We start from the raw sequence: 15778 nt of genomic DNA on the forward strand, positions 1-15778 counted from the left end.
GGTTGGCAAGGAAGTTGTCTGGGCTACACTCTGCGATGTTGTACAACTGACTGAAGCCATTGGTTGGCAAGGAAGTTGTCTGGGCTACACTCTGCGATGTTGTACAACTGACTGAACCCATTGGTTGGAAAGGAAGTTGTCTGGGCTACACTCTGCGATGTTGTACAACTGACTGAACCCATTGGTTGGAAAGGAAGTTGTCTGGGCTCCACTCTGCGATGTTGTACAACTGACTGAAGCCATTGGTTGGCAAGGAAGTTGTCTGGGCTACACTCTGCGATGTTGTACAACTGAAGCCATTGGTTGGAAAGGAAGTTGTCTGGGCTACACTCTGCGATGTTGTACAACTGACTGAAGCCATTGGTTGGCAAGGAAGTTGTCTGGGCTACACTCTGCGATGTTGTACAACTGAACCCATTGGTTGGAAAGGAAGTTGTCTGGGCTACACTCTGCGATGTTGTACAACTGAAGCCATTGGTTGGAAAGGAAGTTGTCTGGGCTACACTCTGCGATGTTGTACAACTGAACCCATTGGTTGGAAAGGAAGTTGTCTGGGCTACACTCTGCGATGTTGTACAACTGAACCCATTGGTTGGAAAGGAAGTTGCCTGGGCTACACTCTGCGATGTTGTACAACTGACTGAACCCATTGGTTGGCAAGGAAGTTGTCTGGGCTACACTCTGCGATGTTGTACAACTGACTGAAGCCATTGGTTGGAAAGGAAGTTGTCTGGGCTACACTCTGCGATGTTGTACAACTGACTGAACCCATTGGTTGGCAAGGAAATTGTCTGGGCTACACTCTGCGATGTTGTACAACTGACTGAACCCATTGGTTGGAAAGGAAGTTGTCTGGGCTACATTCTGCGATGTTGTACAACTGACTGAACCCATTGGTTGGAAAGGAAGTTGCCCGGGCTACACTCTGCGATGTTATACAACTGACTGAACCCATTGGTTGGAAAGGAAGTTGTCCGGGCTACACTCTGCGATGTTGTACAACTGACTGAAGCCATTGGTTGGCAAGGAAGTTGTCTGGGCTACACTCTGCGATGTTGTACAACTGACTGAACCCATTGGTTGGAAAGGAAGTTGTCTGGGCTACACTCTGCGATGTTGTACAACTGACTGAACCCATTGGTTGGAAAGGAAGTTGTCTGGGCTACACTTTGCGATGTTGTACAACTGACTGAACCCATTGGTTGGAAAGGAAGTTGTCTGGGCTACACTCTGCGATGTTGTACAACTGACTGAAGCCATTGGTTGGCAAGGAAGTTGTCTGGGCTACACTCTGCGATGTTGTACAACTGACTGAACCCATTGGTTGGAAAGGAAGTTGTCTGGGCTACACTCTGCGATGTTGTACAACTGACTGAACCCATTGGTTGGAAAGGAAGTTGTCTGGGCTACACTCTGCGATGTTGTACAACTGACTGAAGCCATTGGTTGGCAAGGAAGTTGTCTGGGCTACACTCTGCGATGTTATACAACTGAAGCCATTGGTTGGCAAGGAAGTTGCCCGGGCCCCACTCTGCGATGTTGTACAACTGACTGAAGCCATTGGTTGGAAAGGAAGTTGTCTGGGCTACACTCTGCGATGTTGTACAACTGACTGAACCCATTGGTTGGCAAGGAAATTGTCTGGGCTACACTCTGCGATGTTGTACAACTGACTGAACCCATTGGTTGGAAAGGAAGTTGTCTGGGCTACATTCTGCGATGTTGTACAACTGACTGAACCCATTGGTTGGAAAGGAAGTTGCCCGGGCTACACTCTGCGATGTTATACAACTGACTGAACCCATTGGTTGGAAAGGAAGTTGTCCGGGCTACACTCTGCGATGTTGTACAACTGACTGAAGCCATAGGTTGGCAAGGAAGTTGTCTGGGCTACACTCTGCGATGTTGTACAACTGACTGAACCCATTGGTTGGAAAGGAAGTTGTCTGGGCTACACTCTGCGATGTTGTACAACTGACTGAACCCATTGGTTGGAAAGGAAGTTGTCTGGGCTACACTTTGCGATGTTGTACAACTGACTGAACCCATTGGTTGGAAAGGAAGTTGTCTGGGCTACACTCTGCGATGTTGTACAACTGACTGAAGCCATTGGTTGGCAAGGAAGTTGTCTGGGCTACACTCTGCGATGTTGTACAACTGACTGAACCCATTGGTTGGAAAGGAAGTTGTCTGGGCTACACTCTGCGATGTTGTACAACTGACTGAACCCATTGGTTGGAAAGGAAGTTGTCTGGGCTACACTCTGCGATGTTGTACAACTGACTGAAGCCATTGGTTGGCAAGGAAGTTGTCTGGGCTACACTCTGCGATGTTGTACAACTGACTGAACCCATTGGTTGGAAAGGAAGTTGTCTGGGCTACACTCTGCGATGTTGTACAACTGACTGAACCCATTGGTTGGAAAGGAAGTTGTCTGGGCTACACTCTGCGATGTTGTACAACTGACTGAACCCATTGGTTGGAAAGGAAGTTGCCCGGGCTACACTCTGCGATGTTGTACAACTGACTGAAGCCATTGGTTGGAAAGGAAGTTGCCCTGGCTACACTCTGCGATGTTATACAACTGACTGAACCCATTGGTTGGAAAGGAAGTTGTCCGGGCTACACTCTGCGATGTTGTACAACTGACTGAACCCATTGGTTGGCAAGGAAGTTGTCTGGGCTACACTCTGCGATGTTGTACAACTGACTGAACCCATTGGTTGGAAAGGAAGTTGTCTGGGCTACACTCTGCGATGTTGTACAACTGAATGAACCCATTGGTTGGCAAGGAAGTTGTCTGGGCTACACTTTGTGATGTTGTACAACTGACTGAACCCATTGGTTGGAAAGGAAGTTGTCTGGGCTACACTCTGCGATGTTGTACAACTGACTGAAGCCATTGGTTGGCAAGGAAGTTGTCTGGGCTACACTCTGCGATGTTGTACAACTGACTGAACCCATTGGTTGGAAAGGAAGTTGTCTGGGCTACACTCTGCGATGTTGTACAACTGACTGAAGCCATTGGTTGGCAAGGAAGTTGTCTGGGCTACACTCTGCGATGTTGTACAACTGACTGAAGCCATTGGTTGGCAAGGAAGTTGTCTGGGCTACACTCTGCGATGTTGTACAACTGACTGAAGCCATTGGTTGGAAAGGAAGTTGTCTGGGCTACACTCTGCGATGTTGTACAACTGACTGAACCTATTGGTTGGAAAGGAAGTTGTCTGGGATACACTCTGCGATGTTGTACAACTGACTGAACCCATTGGTTGGAAAGGAAGTTGCCCGGGCTACACTCTGCGATGTTGTACAACTGACTGAAGCCATTGGTTGGAAAGGAAGTTGCCCGGGCTACACTCTGCGATGTTATACAACTGACTTAACCCATTGGTTGGAAAGGAAGTTGTCCGGGCTACACTCTGCGATGTTGTACAACTGACTGAAGCCATTGGTTGGTAAGGAAGTTGTCTGGGCTACACTCTGCGATGTTGTACAACTGACTGAACCCATTGGTTGGAAAGGAAGTTGTCTGGGCTACACTCTGCGATGTTGTACAACTGACTGAACCCATTGGTTGGAAAGGAAGTTGTCTGGGCTACACTTTGCGATGTTGTACAACTGACTGAACCCATTGGTTAGAAAGGAAGTTGTCTGGGCTACACTCTGCGATGTTGTACAACTGACTGAAGCCATTGGTTGGCAAGGAAGTTGTCTGGGCTACACTCTGCGATGTTGTACAACTGACTGAAGCCATTGGTTGGCAAGGAAGTTGTCTGGGCTACACTCTGCGATGTTGTACAACTGACTGAACCCATTGGTTGGCAAGGAAGTTGTCTGGGCTACACTCTGCGATGTTGTACAACTGACTGAAGCCATTGGTTGGAAAGGAAGTTGTCTGGGCTACACTCTGCGATGTTGTACAACTGACTGAAGCCATTGGTTGGAAAGGAAGTTGCCCGGGCTACACTCTGCGATGTTAAACAACTGACTGAAGCCATTGGTTGGAAAGGAAGTTGCCCGGGCTACACTCTGCGATGTTATACAACTGACTGAACCCATTGGTTGGAAAGGAAGTTGTCCGGGCTACACTCTGCGATGTTGTACAACTGACTGAAGCCATTGGTTGGCAAGGAAGTTGTCCGGGCTACACTCTGCGATGTTGTACAACTGACTGAAGCCATTGGTTGGCAAGGAAGTTGTCCGGGCTACACTCTGCGATGTTGTACAACTGACTGAAGCCAATACGGTAAATGCTGACGGGACAACGAGAAATACAAATTTGAACTGTTGAAAACTGGCTATGACTATGCCAAATGCGAATCCGTTAAGTCGATAACAACAACAAAACTGCTACACTATTGAAGCATGATGTTTGTTGTACTGAGATGAGTTGCCAAATTTGGTAATTTCTTACTAGTGATACATTTCACTTTTATTTTTCCTTAGAGGGAGGCGTGGGGGCTGAGCGGTATATCGCTTGGTTTCCTAACCAAGGTCCTGGGTTCAAATCCTGGTGACGACTGGGATTTTTTTTATTTCGGGATCTTTGGGCGCCTCTGAGTCCACCCTGACATTAGTTGGGGAAAAGTAAAAGCGGTTGGTGGTTGTGCTGGCCACATGACACCCTCGTAAACCGTAGGCCACAGAAACAGATGACCTTTACATCATCTGCCCTTATAGACTTGACTTTACTTTTACTGTACATACGTCAGAGGATGTTGAAAAGTCTTCTGTAAGAGGTATAGGTTGAAATGTTTTTCATTTCTCTTTAGTTCTACTCCATGCTGTGGCTGCTTTTATCTGATGCCTTGGCCGATGGAAGGGAGCTTCAAAGTCCAGGAGTTCCAAGAACCTTACACTCTTAGGCTCATCACAAAGAAGACTTTGATATAAAGTTCTTTGGAATATGTGATCTATTGTGGCACAGAGACTCAATTAAATATTTTTTACAATACCTCTATTCAAGTCAGAACTTCATGGAGGCACGCAGATCTCAAAAAACGGCTCTAACGATTTTTCTAGAATTTTAACAGCTGATGTATATCGCTGAGAAAAGAATTACTAGCTCGTTGGTCACACGGGGAAATCTATAGTTTGACTGTTATGATTTTTAAAGTAAAAAATTAAATAAATGTAAATTTAGCTAGAGATTTAGATCTATAGGTCTATATCCAACATTGGTTTTGAAAGGACTTTAGCGTGCTTGAAAGGCCTATCGCTTTCTGGAATTTCGAATGTAAGCCTTTTCTGACTGTAGAGTTTAATTTATTAATGTTCTGGAAAATTGTGTGCATCGTCTAGATCTAAATTCTTATCATTAGAATATTATAAAGTGTACTAGATCTATACATTCGCTTAACCATGATTCTTTCTCGGAGAGAAGGGGGATGTGAGCGCCAGTTTAATGGTTTTTAATCGAGCATTCATTCATTTGCAAGAGAAAAACAATCACTCTATAAATTGTTTAAAGGAGGTATTGTCTTTTTTTTTTTTTGAGTATTTTTTATGTTGTTTTTTGTTTGTTTGTTTTTTACTCTGAAACTTAGTTTGCTGTTGTTCTGATCTAACCATCTCATAGACACTAGTTGTTCTTTTGTTTCTAATCTTTAGACCGACCAAAAGATCTAAATGTAGAGGCTGAAATAGCAGAGTATGACAAAAAGTAAGTAGCTCCTGTGAATGAGACTTGATCATTTTTGTAAGGAAGAACTTAATGATAGGATAAAATTTTAAAGTTAAACTAAACAATCAATAGAAAAAAAATACTTTTTGAAAACAAATCTTATGTAAGGAGAAAGAACTGCTAATAACTGCCATGTATCTTAAAATTACAGGGTCTAGCTCGCTTTCTGCTATTTAAAACTAAATTAATTAATTAGTACTAAATAATTAATTAATTGGTTGAATTTTGGATTGATCCGAGTATTTTCATCAACTATGAATAATTATGTAAAATTTCATCTTGATCCGCGAACGGGAAGTGGGAGAAAAAAGTGTCAAAACGTAATAAGGCGACCAAATCCATATATACATCACATCTCTCATTAAGTAGCATCTATTCCCCTTATTTCGATATCTAACAAAATAATTAATAACAAACAATTAATTAACTAATTGGGTTTTGTTTTATTGATTCATGTCTTGTCAGGCTCAATGAATAATTGTGCAGTCTTAACTTTACCCGAGAATGGGAAATGGGAGAAAAAACATGATCAAACTTTTTACCAGATAGACAGACAGAGTGATTTTATATAAAGTTTGTAAAAATATCAAAGACACTAACTTGACCCTCAATGCTGCAAACTAAATAAAAAAAACAAAAAATACTAAATATCTTAGTGCAGGGGTGGGCAAATTACGGCCCGCGGGCCACATGCAGCCCGCCGAAGTGTTTTATGCGGCCCGCGGACACCTAAAGAAATCTGGTGGTCCCACACATTACACATATAAAAATGCAAATATATTGCAAATAAATAATTGTAAACACCAATAGAAATTATTGAATCTTTTGGTTCTTATCACTTACAATGAAGAGGCTAAAGAAACATTGTCTCTAAACGTTAGTCTAAAAAGTTTAAAGTAAACGAAGATTATTCTAAAAACAATATTTCAAAACATTCAGTCAAAAGAGACTAACAACAGTTTTTATTCAATGCTATTAAGAACTGTGTTGAAAGTGTTGGGTTTTCTTATACAAAATGTTAAAGGTAATAACTGATGCAGTCCGTGCTTGATTGAGAAAAACTGGCTTTTGAATAGAGTAAATAACACTATCCCAACCATTATCTCATAACATGAAAAAGTACATAAAGCTGCATAAAAAATCTCATATTTCGTAGGATAAAAAGTATAAATATTAATATGTTTGACATAACGCTACTTAAGACATAAGCAAACCATGCAACTGCTCTTGGCCCATGATTGCTGGGGTCCTTGCACAGAGTGTGCATTTCAGAGAAGAAATAGCGAAATTTGTCCTCAATGATATTGTTGAAGTAAACAAGGTTTTTAATAAATTGCTTCATTTTAGTTTTTTCGCTGATTATTTTTTATTTTTCTATTTTATTTGGAGCCACCAAATTCACCTTGCTTCTCTAAGGCCGGCCCTGACTGGCAGTTCCGAATACTTGAAGGTTTGGAAAAAAAACATTCCGATGTTCGGTAACATAGTAGTATCCGCTAGCCTAGCATAAGAAGAATATGGGATCTTAAGGAAGAAATTGTTTGGTTCCATAAAAGAATATTGACTGTGACCTTGTTACTAATATATCTAATGAAGAATTTAAGACAGACTTCATGTTTATCATTGGAAATACTGAAATGTATTGCTTGCGCATGAAATACTTGTGCATGTTAAATCCTTTCAAACAAAGCTATTCCATTTCTTGAGACAAGTAAGTGAAAACAGGTTTTGTTATTTTCATAAGCTGAAATCGAAACTATTTCTAGTGAAAGGATCGTGGAATTTGAAAGCAAATCTTAAGACGTCAAGAACCTGGAACCAGTTTTCAATACCCTCAGCTCACCATTTAATGCAGAAGCCGATTCAGCTCCAGAGGACAAACCTCCTAGCAAATTATGACCTAAAGAGAAGATCCAGTCAATTCTTTCGCGGGAGCTTCATGGGGGTCAGAAGCTGTATATCCACACTTTAAAAACTTTAACATTATTTGGAACCAGATTCATTAAGCTTTTGAAAATTATCAAGTGTTAGAACAGGTCGATGCTGATTGACTGTATAAGACACAAGTCACAAGAAAAACAACAACTAGTAAGCTAGTTTGACGTTTCAGGAACATTAAGCACAAGAGTAAACAGTTATATACTGCATAATAAGTACTACTGAACATTTGGTGAAATGCGATAGTATGTTAGGATGTAAACAGACAAATACAAAATACAAAAAAAAAAAAAAAAGATTCGTAAAATTAGTTCAAGAAATTGCTAACTCTTGTTGTAATTCCCAAATTGGGGGGGGGGGGGGGGGGGGGGGGGTTCAAAAATAAAATCTATATTTATGCGGCCCTCCAATGCCCAATTTTTTTTTATGCGGCCCTCGGTCAAAAAAGGTTGCCCACCCCTGTCTTAGTGTATTTATATATATATATATATATATATATATATATATATTTATTTATTTATTTGCTGTTAATATTAACGCAGTTCATTTTATAACTCCATATTGCAAGCATAATAAGTTTGCCCACTTATAAAGACTGCTAGATCTACTTATCGTTTAGATTTCTGTGAAAGTGTAATAGTAAGATATACCCGGATGGATTATTTTATAATATTTTATTGAGTAGCGGTAGCACCATGTTACTGGAATGGTCAAGAGTTCTAAGCTATTTTGGCCTATATGAGGTTTGTAGTGTTGGGCGAACATCTGGCCACATATATAATGCCTTACTTACACCTTCATAACTCGCACAAAGTAAAAAACATGGAGTTAGTAATTCTTGTATTGATTTTTTTTTTCGAAACAAAGAATGAACGTCACAAACATCTGGTTTGCTTGTAGATGATATGTGTATATGCATATAGGCCTATGTGTGTGCATGTGTGTCACTGGCGGATCCAGGGGGGGGGGGCGGTAGGGGCGATCGCCCCCCCCCCCACTCGGCCGACCCCCGAAGGGGGGGGGGGGGGGTCGGACGAATTTTAGTATAGAATTCACACAATTTGTATACGAATTCATTACTTATGTTAATAATATATACTAATTATTTATATTTCAACCTATTTTTAGATTATTTCGCCCCCCCCCTCTAGTATGTTGGCCAATTTGGTGGGGTCGGGAGGGGGCGATGGTATCAATCCCGCCCCCCCCCATAAACTTTCGAGTGGGGGGGGCGGTCCAATTTCTTTCTAGAAATCACAGCTTGCTAACAGAATCAATTAAATATCTATGTGATTAAAACTTGTTATTGATATTTTAACCGATCTTTGTATTATTTCGTTCCCTGTTTGCCAATTTATCTCTACTGCCCTTCCCACCTAAACCTTTTGAGGGGGGTGGCGGTCCTACTTTAATGGAGAAATCATAGTTTGTAAACAAAATTAGTTGAATTAATATATAGATTTATATTATGTCGCTCGCATTCTTGTATCTTGGCCGTTTCGGTGAGGTTGGGGGAGGGGGAAATTGCATGTACTGCCCTTCCCACTCTAGCTCTCTGAGTGGGGGGGGGCGGTCCTATTTTTATGGAGAATCATAGTTTGTGAACAAAATTAGTTGAATATCTATATAATATAAACTACATATTGATATGTGACCCATTGTAAATATGTCGTACCACACTCTAATCTCAAATTTTATCATTAGTAAAATTTAAATGAAAAAGGGTTGTACCAGGTGGGAGGGGCGATTCATGCAATCGCCTTTCTCCCATCGGACAAACCAATACTTTTTCTTTTTGTATTACAGTTAGGAAATTAGAAAACAAAAACATCTGTCACTAATATAATTTATATATACTATAAATTAAATTCTTATATCGAGTCGCCCGACCCCTATTCTTTAATGCCAAATGCAATCTTTAGCAGAAATTATTAAAGGTGCGAGGATTAATCGTTTTCACTCTACCGCCCCTCTCATTTCCAGACAGAGTTTGTGTAATTTCACATGAATTTATCATAACTATTTTAAGAAAGACTTTGCATACAAAAAATTAGAATTCAAACGCAATTTTTCAGTATAAGAGTCACGATTGAGATGAGTTCTAAACCCTAATCATTTTTTCATAGTCGCCTTTTTCTAACCTTTACTCAATCTGATATTTTTCTAGTTAAATAAATTTGGGACTATAACTCACAATTTATACTTTGATTTTATTGAATATTATTTAGGCCCCTATCGAATAATTTTTTTTCGGCGGAGATCCTCAAAGCCAAAATCTAAATATGTGGGGTATCTTATCTTTTCAAGGAACAAATCGGATTTTTTGCAATGTATTAAGGGCCTATAAATTCATATTATAATATTTTTCAAGCACGACATTATTCAAAAGGTCCTTTTTTAATAGTATGAATAATGAGTTTTAGGTCAGGAGAATACGTTTCTGCAGTGAAGTATGCAAGAAAACTCTTTTGGCGACGGGGCTTCGCCCCGAACTCCATTGATGAATAATGAGTTGTAGATGTCAGGAGAATGCGTTATTGCAATGAATAATGCAAGAAAACACTTTTGTCGTCGGGGCTTCGCCCCGAACTCCATTGATAAAAAATGAGTTGTAGATGTCAGGAGAATGCGTTTCTACAGTGAAGAATGCAAGAAAACGCTTTTGTCGTCGGGGCTTCGCCCCGAACTCCATTGATAAATAATGAGTTGTAGATGTCAGGAGAATGCGTTTCTACAGTGAAGAATGCAAGAAAACGCTTTTGGCGGCGGGGCTTCGCCCCGAACTCCACTGATGAATAATGAGCTGTAAATGTCAGGAGAATACTTTTCTGCAGTGAAAAAAGCAAGAAAACGCTTTTGTCGTCGGGGCTTCGCCCCGAACCCCACTTGAAAACCTTATAGCGATGCCCCAGTTGTTTTGTTTTTCACCAAAGGTTGAGAAATGCTGCTGTTTTAAAATTCTCACATATATATATATATATATATATATATATATATATATATATATACGCACGTTTATGCATAGGGTTAGGGTTTACTGGGCATTAGGGTTGGGGTTTGGAAAAAAATCGCCCCCCCCCACTCAAAAGTTCTGGATCCGCCAGTGATGTGTGTGTGTGCGCATACGTTTTGATTTGCTGATAATACATACTTTGTTGTGCACAAAAGCTTGATCTAGTCTGGTATGGCTAAAAAAAGATTGAAAGATGTCAAGCCAACACGACAAAGTGCTAATGTTAATAAAGATTGGGGCTAAAGTGGAAAGAAAGAGTGGCAACAGCAGACGACAAGTGGTCCGTAACTATACGATAATTATCTACATTTCTCTCAGTGCTTTTTAATATGTGTAGAGGTTTTCAAAGCTGTCTATCGACACGGTCTTTGGTGCTACATATATAGGAGATGATAGCCGCCATTACTCTGCTTCAAATAATAATAATAATAATAATCTACTAGCAGAGGAACAACAAGGTTGCATTGAAGAGTTGATCGGCTATAAATTACAGCTAACTATAGATGGTATTATACTATAGATGGTATTATACTACAGATGGAATTATACTATAGATGGTATTATACTATAGATGGAATTATACTATAGATGGTATTATACTATAGATGGAATTATACTATAGATGGTATTATACTATAGATGGTATTATACTATAGATGGTATTATACTATAGATGGAATTATACTATAGATGGTATTATACTATAGATGGAATTATACTATAGATGGTATTATACTATAGATGGAATTATACTATAGATGGTATTATACTATAGATGGTATTATATTTCACCAAGCTAATAGAAGAAGGAGAAACGTACACGTGTGTTACATCGACTACAAAAAAGCATGCGATTCAGTTCCGCATGATTGGCTATTAAAAACCCTGGATATTCATAGAATCAATCCAAGAATTTAAAAAAAAAACTATTAAAAGTCTGTATGGATAATTGGAAGATAAATCTGCACCTTAATCTCGATGAACTAGGTTCTGTGCACATAAGAAGAGGTATATACCAGGGTGACTCACTATCTCCACTCTGGTTCTGCCTAGCAATAAATCCTCTACATTACTCCATGACACTACAAACAGTTTTAGGGTTGACACTAAATGTACAAAATGTGTGTTCCACTTATTATACATGGATGATCTAAAGCTATATGCAGAAACCGAGCAAAAGTTACACACCTTAATCAAAACGGTAACATGCTTTAGTGACGATATATGTATGTCTTTTGGCCTGGATAAGTGTAGCATCATAAGCATTAAAAAGGGCAAGGCAGCCAACACTAACATTGCTTTGAAGGCATCGAGGAATTGAACTCTGCCTCTCTTTATAAATATCTTGTCATAAACCAGAATGTCAAGATAAACCATAAGAAATTAAAAGAGGACTTTCTTGGTAAATATAAGCAAAGAGTAAATAAAATCCTCAACACCAAACTGTCTGGCAGTAACCTCATCACTGCAATAAATAGCTGGGCCGTCCCAGTGCTCCTCTACAGATTCGGTGTTATTAAATGGACTGACACCAACCTACATGACATTGACAGACTTACTAGAAAATTACTAACCAAATTTCGATGCTTACACCCCAAGTCCTCCACCATAAGGTTAGGCCTATACCTGCCCAGGAAGAATGGGGGTCGTGGATTGCAGAACATCTTCTAATTGTGTAAGATGCAAGTTTTAAAAATACGATCAAAACTGCTCGCCTCCAGCAATCAACTAGCTTCCTTCATACGCAAATATGACTCCGAAGCAACCCTCTGAACCTACACAATGCTGATGTCAATGTCGGTTTGGACGACGTAGGGCATAAGATTCGCCAATGGGAAGAAAAAAACCTCCACGGAAAATTCCCGGCTTTATTAGATGGGGACAACAATTGACAACATTGAAAAGCTGCTTCCTTAACATAACTCAAAGCAGGTCATCTCTACCCTGAAACTGAAGGCTTTGTTACAGCAACAGAGTAATTAGGACAAAAAATTACGAGAAGAATATCCTAAAACTCAATATTGTTGACAAAAGCCGAAAATGTAAAAATATGGGTGAGTCGATTGAACACATTATGGCAGGATGTTCAGCCTTATCAGAATCAGCTTACCTAGGTTAACCAAGTTGCAAAGTTAATACACCAACACTTGGCTTTGACGCACAATTTGATCGGTAAGGATACTTCTCCTTATTATAAATATTTGCCACAAGAGGTTCTCGAGTCTACTGAACATCTGCTGTATTGGGATATGCCTATTCTGACCGACAAAACGGTAGATTTCAATCGCCCTGATCTTCTGTTTGTTGATTTAAAAAAAAAGAAAAAACCGCTATAATTATCGACATCGCCGTACCACTGTCTCATAATTTAAGTAAAACTAAGAAAAACAAAGAAAATATGGGAACCTTGGCTTGGAGATTAAGCGTCTATGGAAATTATCCAAAATAGCAATATACCCCATTGTTATATCAACCGAGGGGATTATAACAACTGACCTCACAGACACCTTCAAGGCCCTTCATATTCCTAGGAACATCCTCGTTGCCTGTCAGAGGGCGGTACTGCTGCAGACCTGCCACATCACCAAAAAATTCCTCAGTGGAAACTGGGGACTACGATGAATTTTGTTTCTCTTTAATTAAACTCGGCCCTGGCAGTGCCAGAGAATGAATAGGCCTACTCGTTCTTTTCTGACATAATAATAATAATAATAATCTTTAATATACGTTAGGAAAGTTTGTCTTACAAGTGTAGATTTAAATTCAAACGACAACGGAACACTAAGAGGGTGAGATTGGACCATCTTAACCAGGGTCGTATCTCAATTTTTTCATAAACCATGAGAAAGTTTTTAAAAAAGGGAATAAAACTAGTTGGCATATTTGTAACTTAACAGCGATTTAATTATACCATTATTAAATTTATTAACTATGGCTCATCGACATACTTTATCTCGAATCCAATATTGAACAGTCTTAACCTCTGAGCCCACCACAAACTACAACTGCTACGCCTACTTATGTGGACCATGATAATGTCCGCAATGCATTAGCAAGTTTTTATTTCAAGCTGTTTCAGCGTTGGCCCTGTTCAAAATATGCAGAAAGAGAGCACTGATCCGCTTCAGTGAATGAACAGTTGGCAACACTACTGTCTATCATATCGTAGGTCTCCTTTCTTAAATAACCGACATGTCGGGTACAGAGTGCATAAATGCCAATGTGAAAAGCTGCAAGTGTGGTGTCACTGACTGGACAATGCATTACACATCATTGACATGAGTTATTCAACCAAAACAACGAATAAATTAACGTAACTATAACATTGTCTTCTGGGTCTTGTTGCTTGACGTGTTAAATTGTAACATTTCTAGATACGGGGGGGGGGGGGTCACTCAATACTATGTTGGTTATGTTTCTTCCTCTCCACTTCTCCTCTCCACTCTTATCCCATGGTGCAGTATGTTAACAATAATTAGACTTTCAACTAGTCTCCTAAAATAACAAAGTCCAACAAACCTGAAAGTCTGAACTATTATAAGAGTATGATCATTATCGGGATGATGTGAGATAGAGGGAGGTTCTAATTAAAAAAAAAACAACTTAGAACCGATACTGCTGAAAAATTCTGAATCTCTTCCTTGGAAATCAAAGATCAGAACAAAGGTTCTGAACCTCTTCCTTGGAAATCAAAGATCAGAACAAAGGTTCTGAACCTCTTCCTTGGAAATCAAAGATCAGAACAAAGGTTCCGAATCTCTTCCTTGGAAATCAAAGATCATAATAATCTCATTGTTTGTGTAGTGTAGACGAAGATAGATGTGAAGTTTGATCTTTCAAAAGCCAGTTGCCTTCAGATCATGATACAATTTTGGCTTGCATTAGCCCTGATTGTCTTTTGGCTTTCGATTCATAGTCAGAGGTTAACTCACAACTCGACGCCAAAACCTCAACTTTGAGCTAACCTTGAGCTAGTGATTCACAGTTAGAGGCGTTGAGCATGCTCTATCAATAAAACATAAACTGGCTTTTTTTTTGTTCATTGAACGCTCAAGTTGTCCCAATGTTAGATAGTGTTTGCCTTTAGTGGCGTGTATCAAAACAGACTTAATTAGTACATTAGTAATAGTCTCTATAGTAGGTCTTTAGAGCACTTTTTGTTTGCAATACATGATTCGGGCGTTCCTTTATAAATGAAGATTTTTACGGCCAAGTCTAAGCCTCTTACAGGACGACAGGGGCGTGGAAGTGGTCAAGGTTCAAACTCGGTATCATAAAGACGACAATCCGAAGCGCTTACCGCACGATCAGGAAGCCCCGTATGAAAGAGTTAGAACATTTGAAGGTGTCTAGGGCAACACTGGCATCTCAACTCTGGCAACATTGGCATCTCAACTCTATCACATACTTTGTTTTTATCAATGCATTCCTTCTTGTAAAATGACTTTGTATGGACGTCTCCGTATAGGCAGCTGGAGTTGGCTGTGGACGATAGAATCAGTATACTACAACACAGTCACGTGGACCTCAGTCAGCCAGTCTTCTATCCGCCTCCACTACCAGGTCGAGCTAGAACATCTCTTGAAGTAAGTTGCCACGTCTTGGTCATCCAACTTACACTTTTGAAGGCCTAAATTGTTTTAAAAATAGAACATTGGAAAGGGTTGGTAACTCTAGTTCAGAATTAGAATGTAGTTCAACTTGCAGAAGTAAAGAAGATGGAACATCTGACACTTGCGATTGAAAGACAAAAAAGTCCACAAGCTTATTTAGTGCACAATAGCGGACCCGGACTGTTGGGTTTGCGAAAATTGTGACTGCACAGGGCTTTGAGGCACTTTTTTTCCCCAAGAGATAAATCGTTGCACCAGTAAACCATATTAGAGGCTAGCTAAGGCTTTTCTTAGGCATACTCTTTTACAATAGGTCTGGGACGGAGGAGACTTTGCATAAACGATAATAGCACTATACACCGAGTCACTGACGGACTTCCTTGAAGCCTGGCTTTTTAGTTCCAACTCCTCCAGTTACTGGCTGCATTCGTCTTACACCAAGCGAGTGGGCCGTAGGATCGTGCGTGAATCTCACCTAGTCTCCACGTGTGTGAGATGGCAAGATTCGCTTCTTCAGTTTAAAAACCT

The 15778-nt window shown here is 40.0% G+C and overlaps 1 protein-coding gene across 7 annotated transcripts in view; it reads left to right on the top strand.

Moving 5' to 3' along the window:
• LOC106076312 (uncharacterized) overlaps positions 1–15778 on the top strand; it is a 30382-nt gene that overhangs the window by 11955 nt on the left and 2649 nt on the right. For all 7 annotated transcript variants that reach the window (XM_056040877.1, XM_056040881.1, XM_056040882.1 and 4 more), the window contains exons 4-5: positions 5614–5665; positions 15106–15223. In XM_056040877.1, the coding sequence (XP_055896852.1) occupies positions 5614–5665; positions 15106–15223 (170 nt within the window). The remainder of the gene's footprint in view (positions 1–5613; positions 5666–15105; positions 15224–15778) is intronic.

The sequence above is a fragment of the Biomphalaria glabrata genome, chromosome 9, assembly GCF_947242115.1.
Source record: "Biomphalaria glabrata chromosome 9, xgBioGlab47.1, whole genome shotgun sequence".
Taxonomy (NCBI): Eukaryota; Metazoa; Mollusca; class Gastropoda; family Planorbidae; genus Biomphalaria; species Biomphalaria glabrata.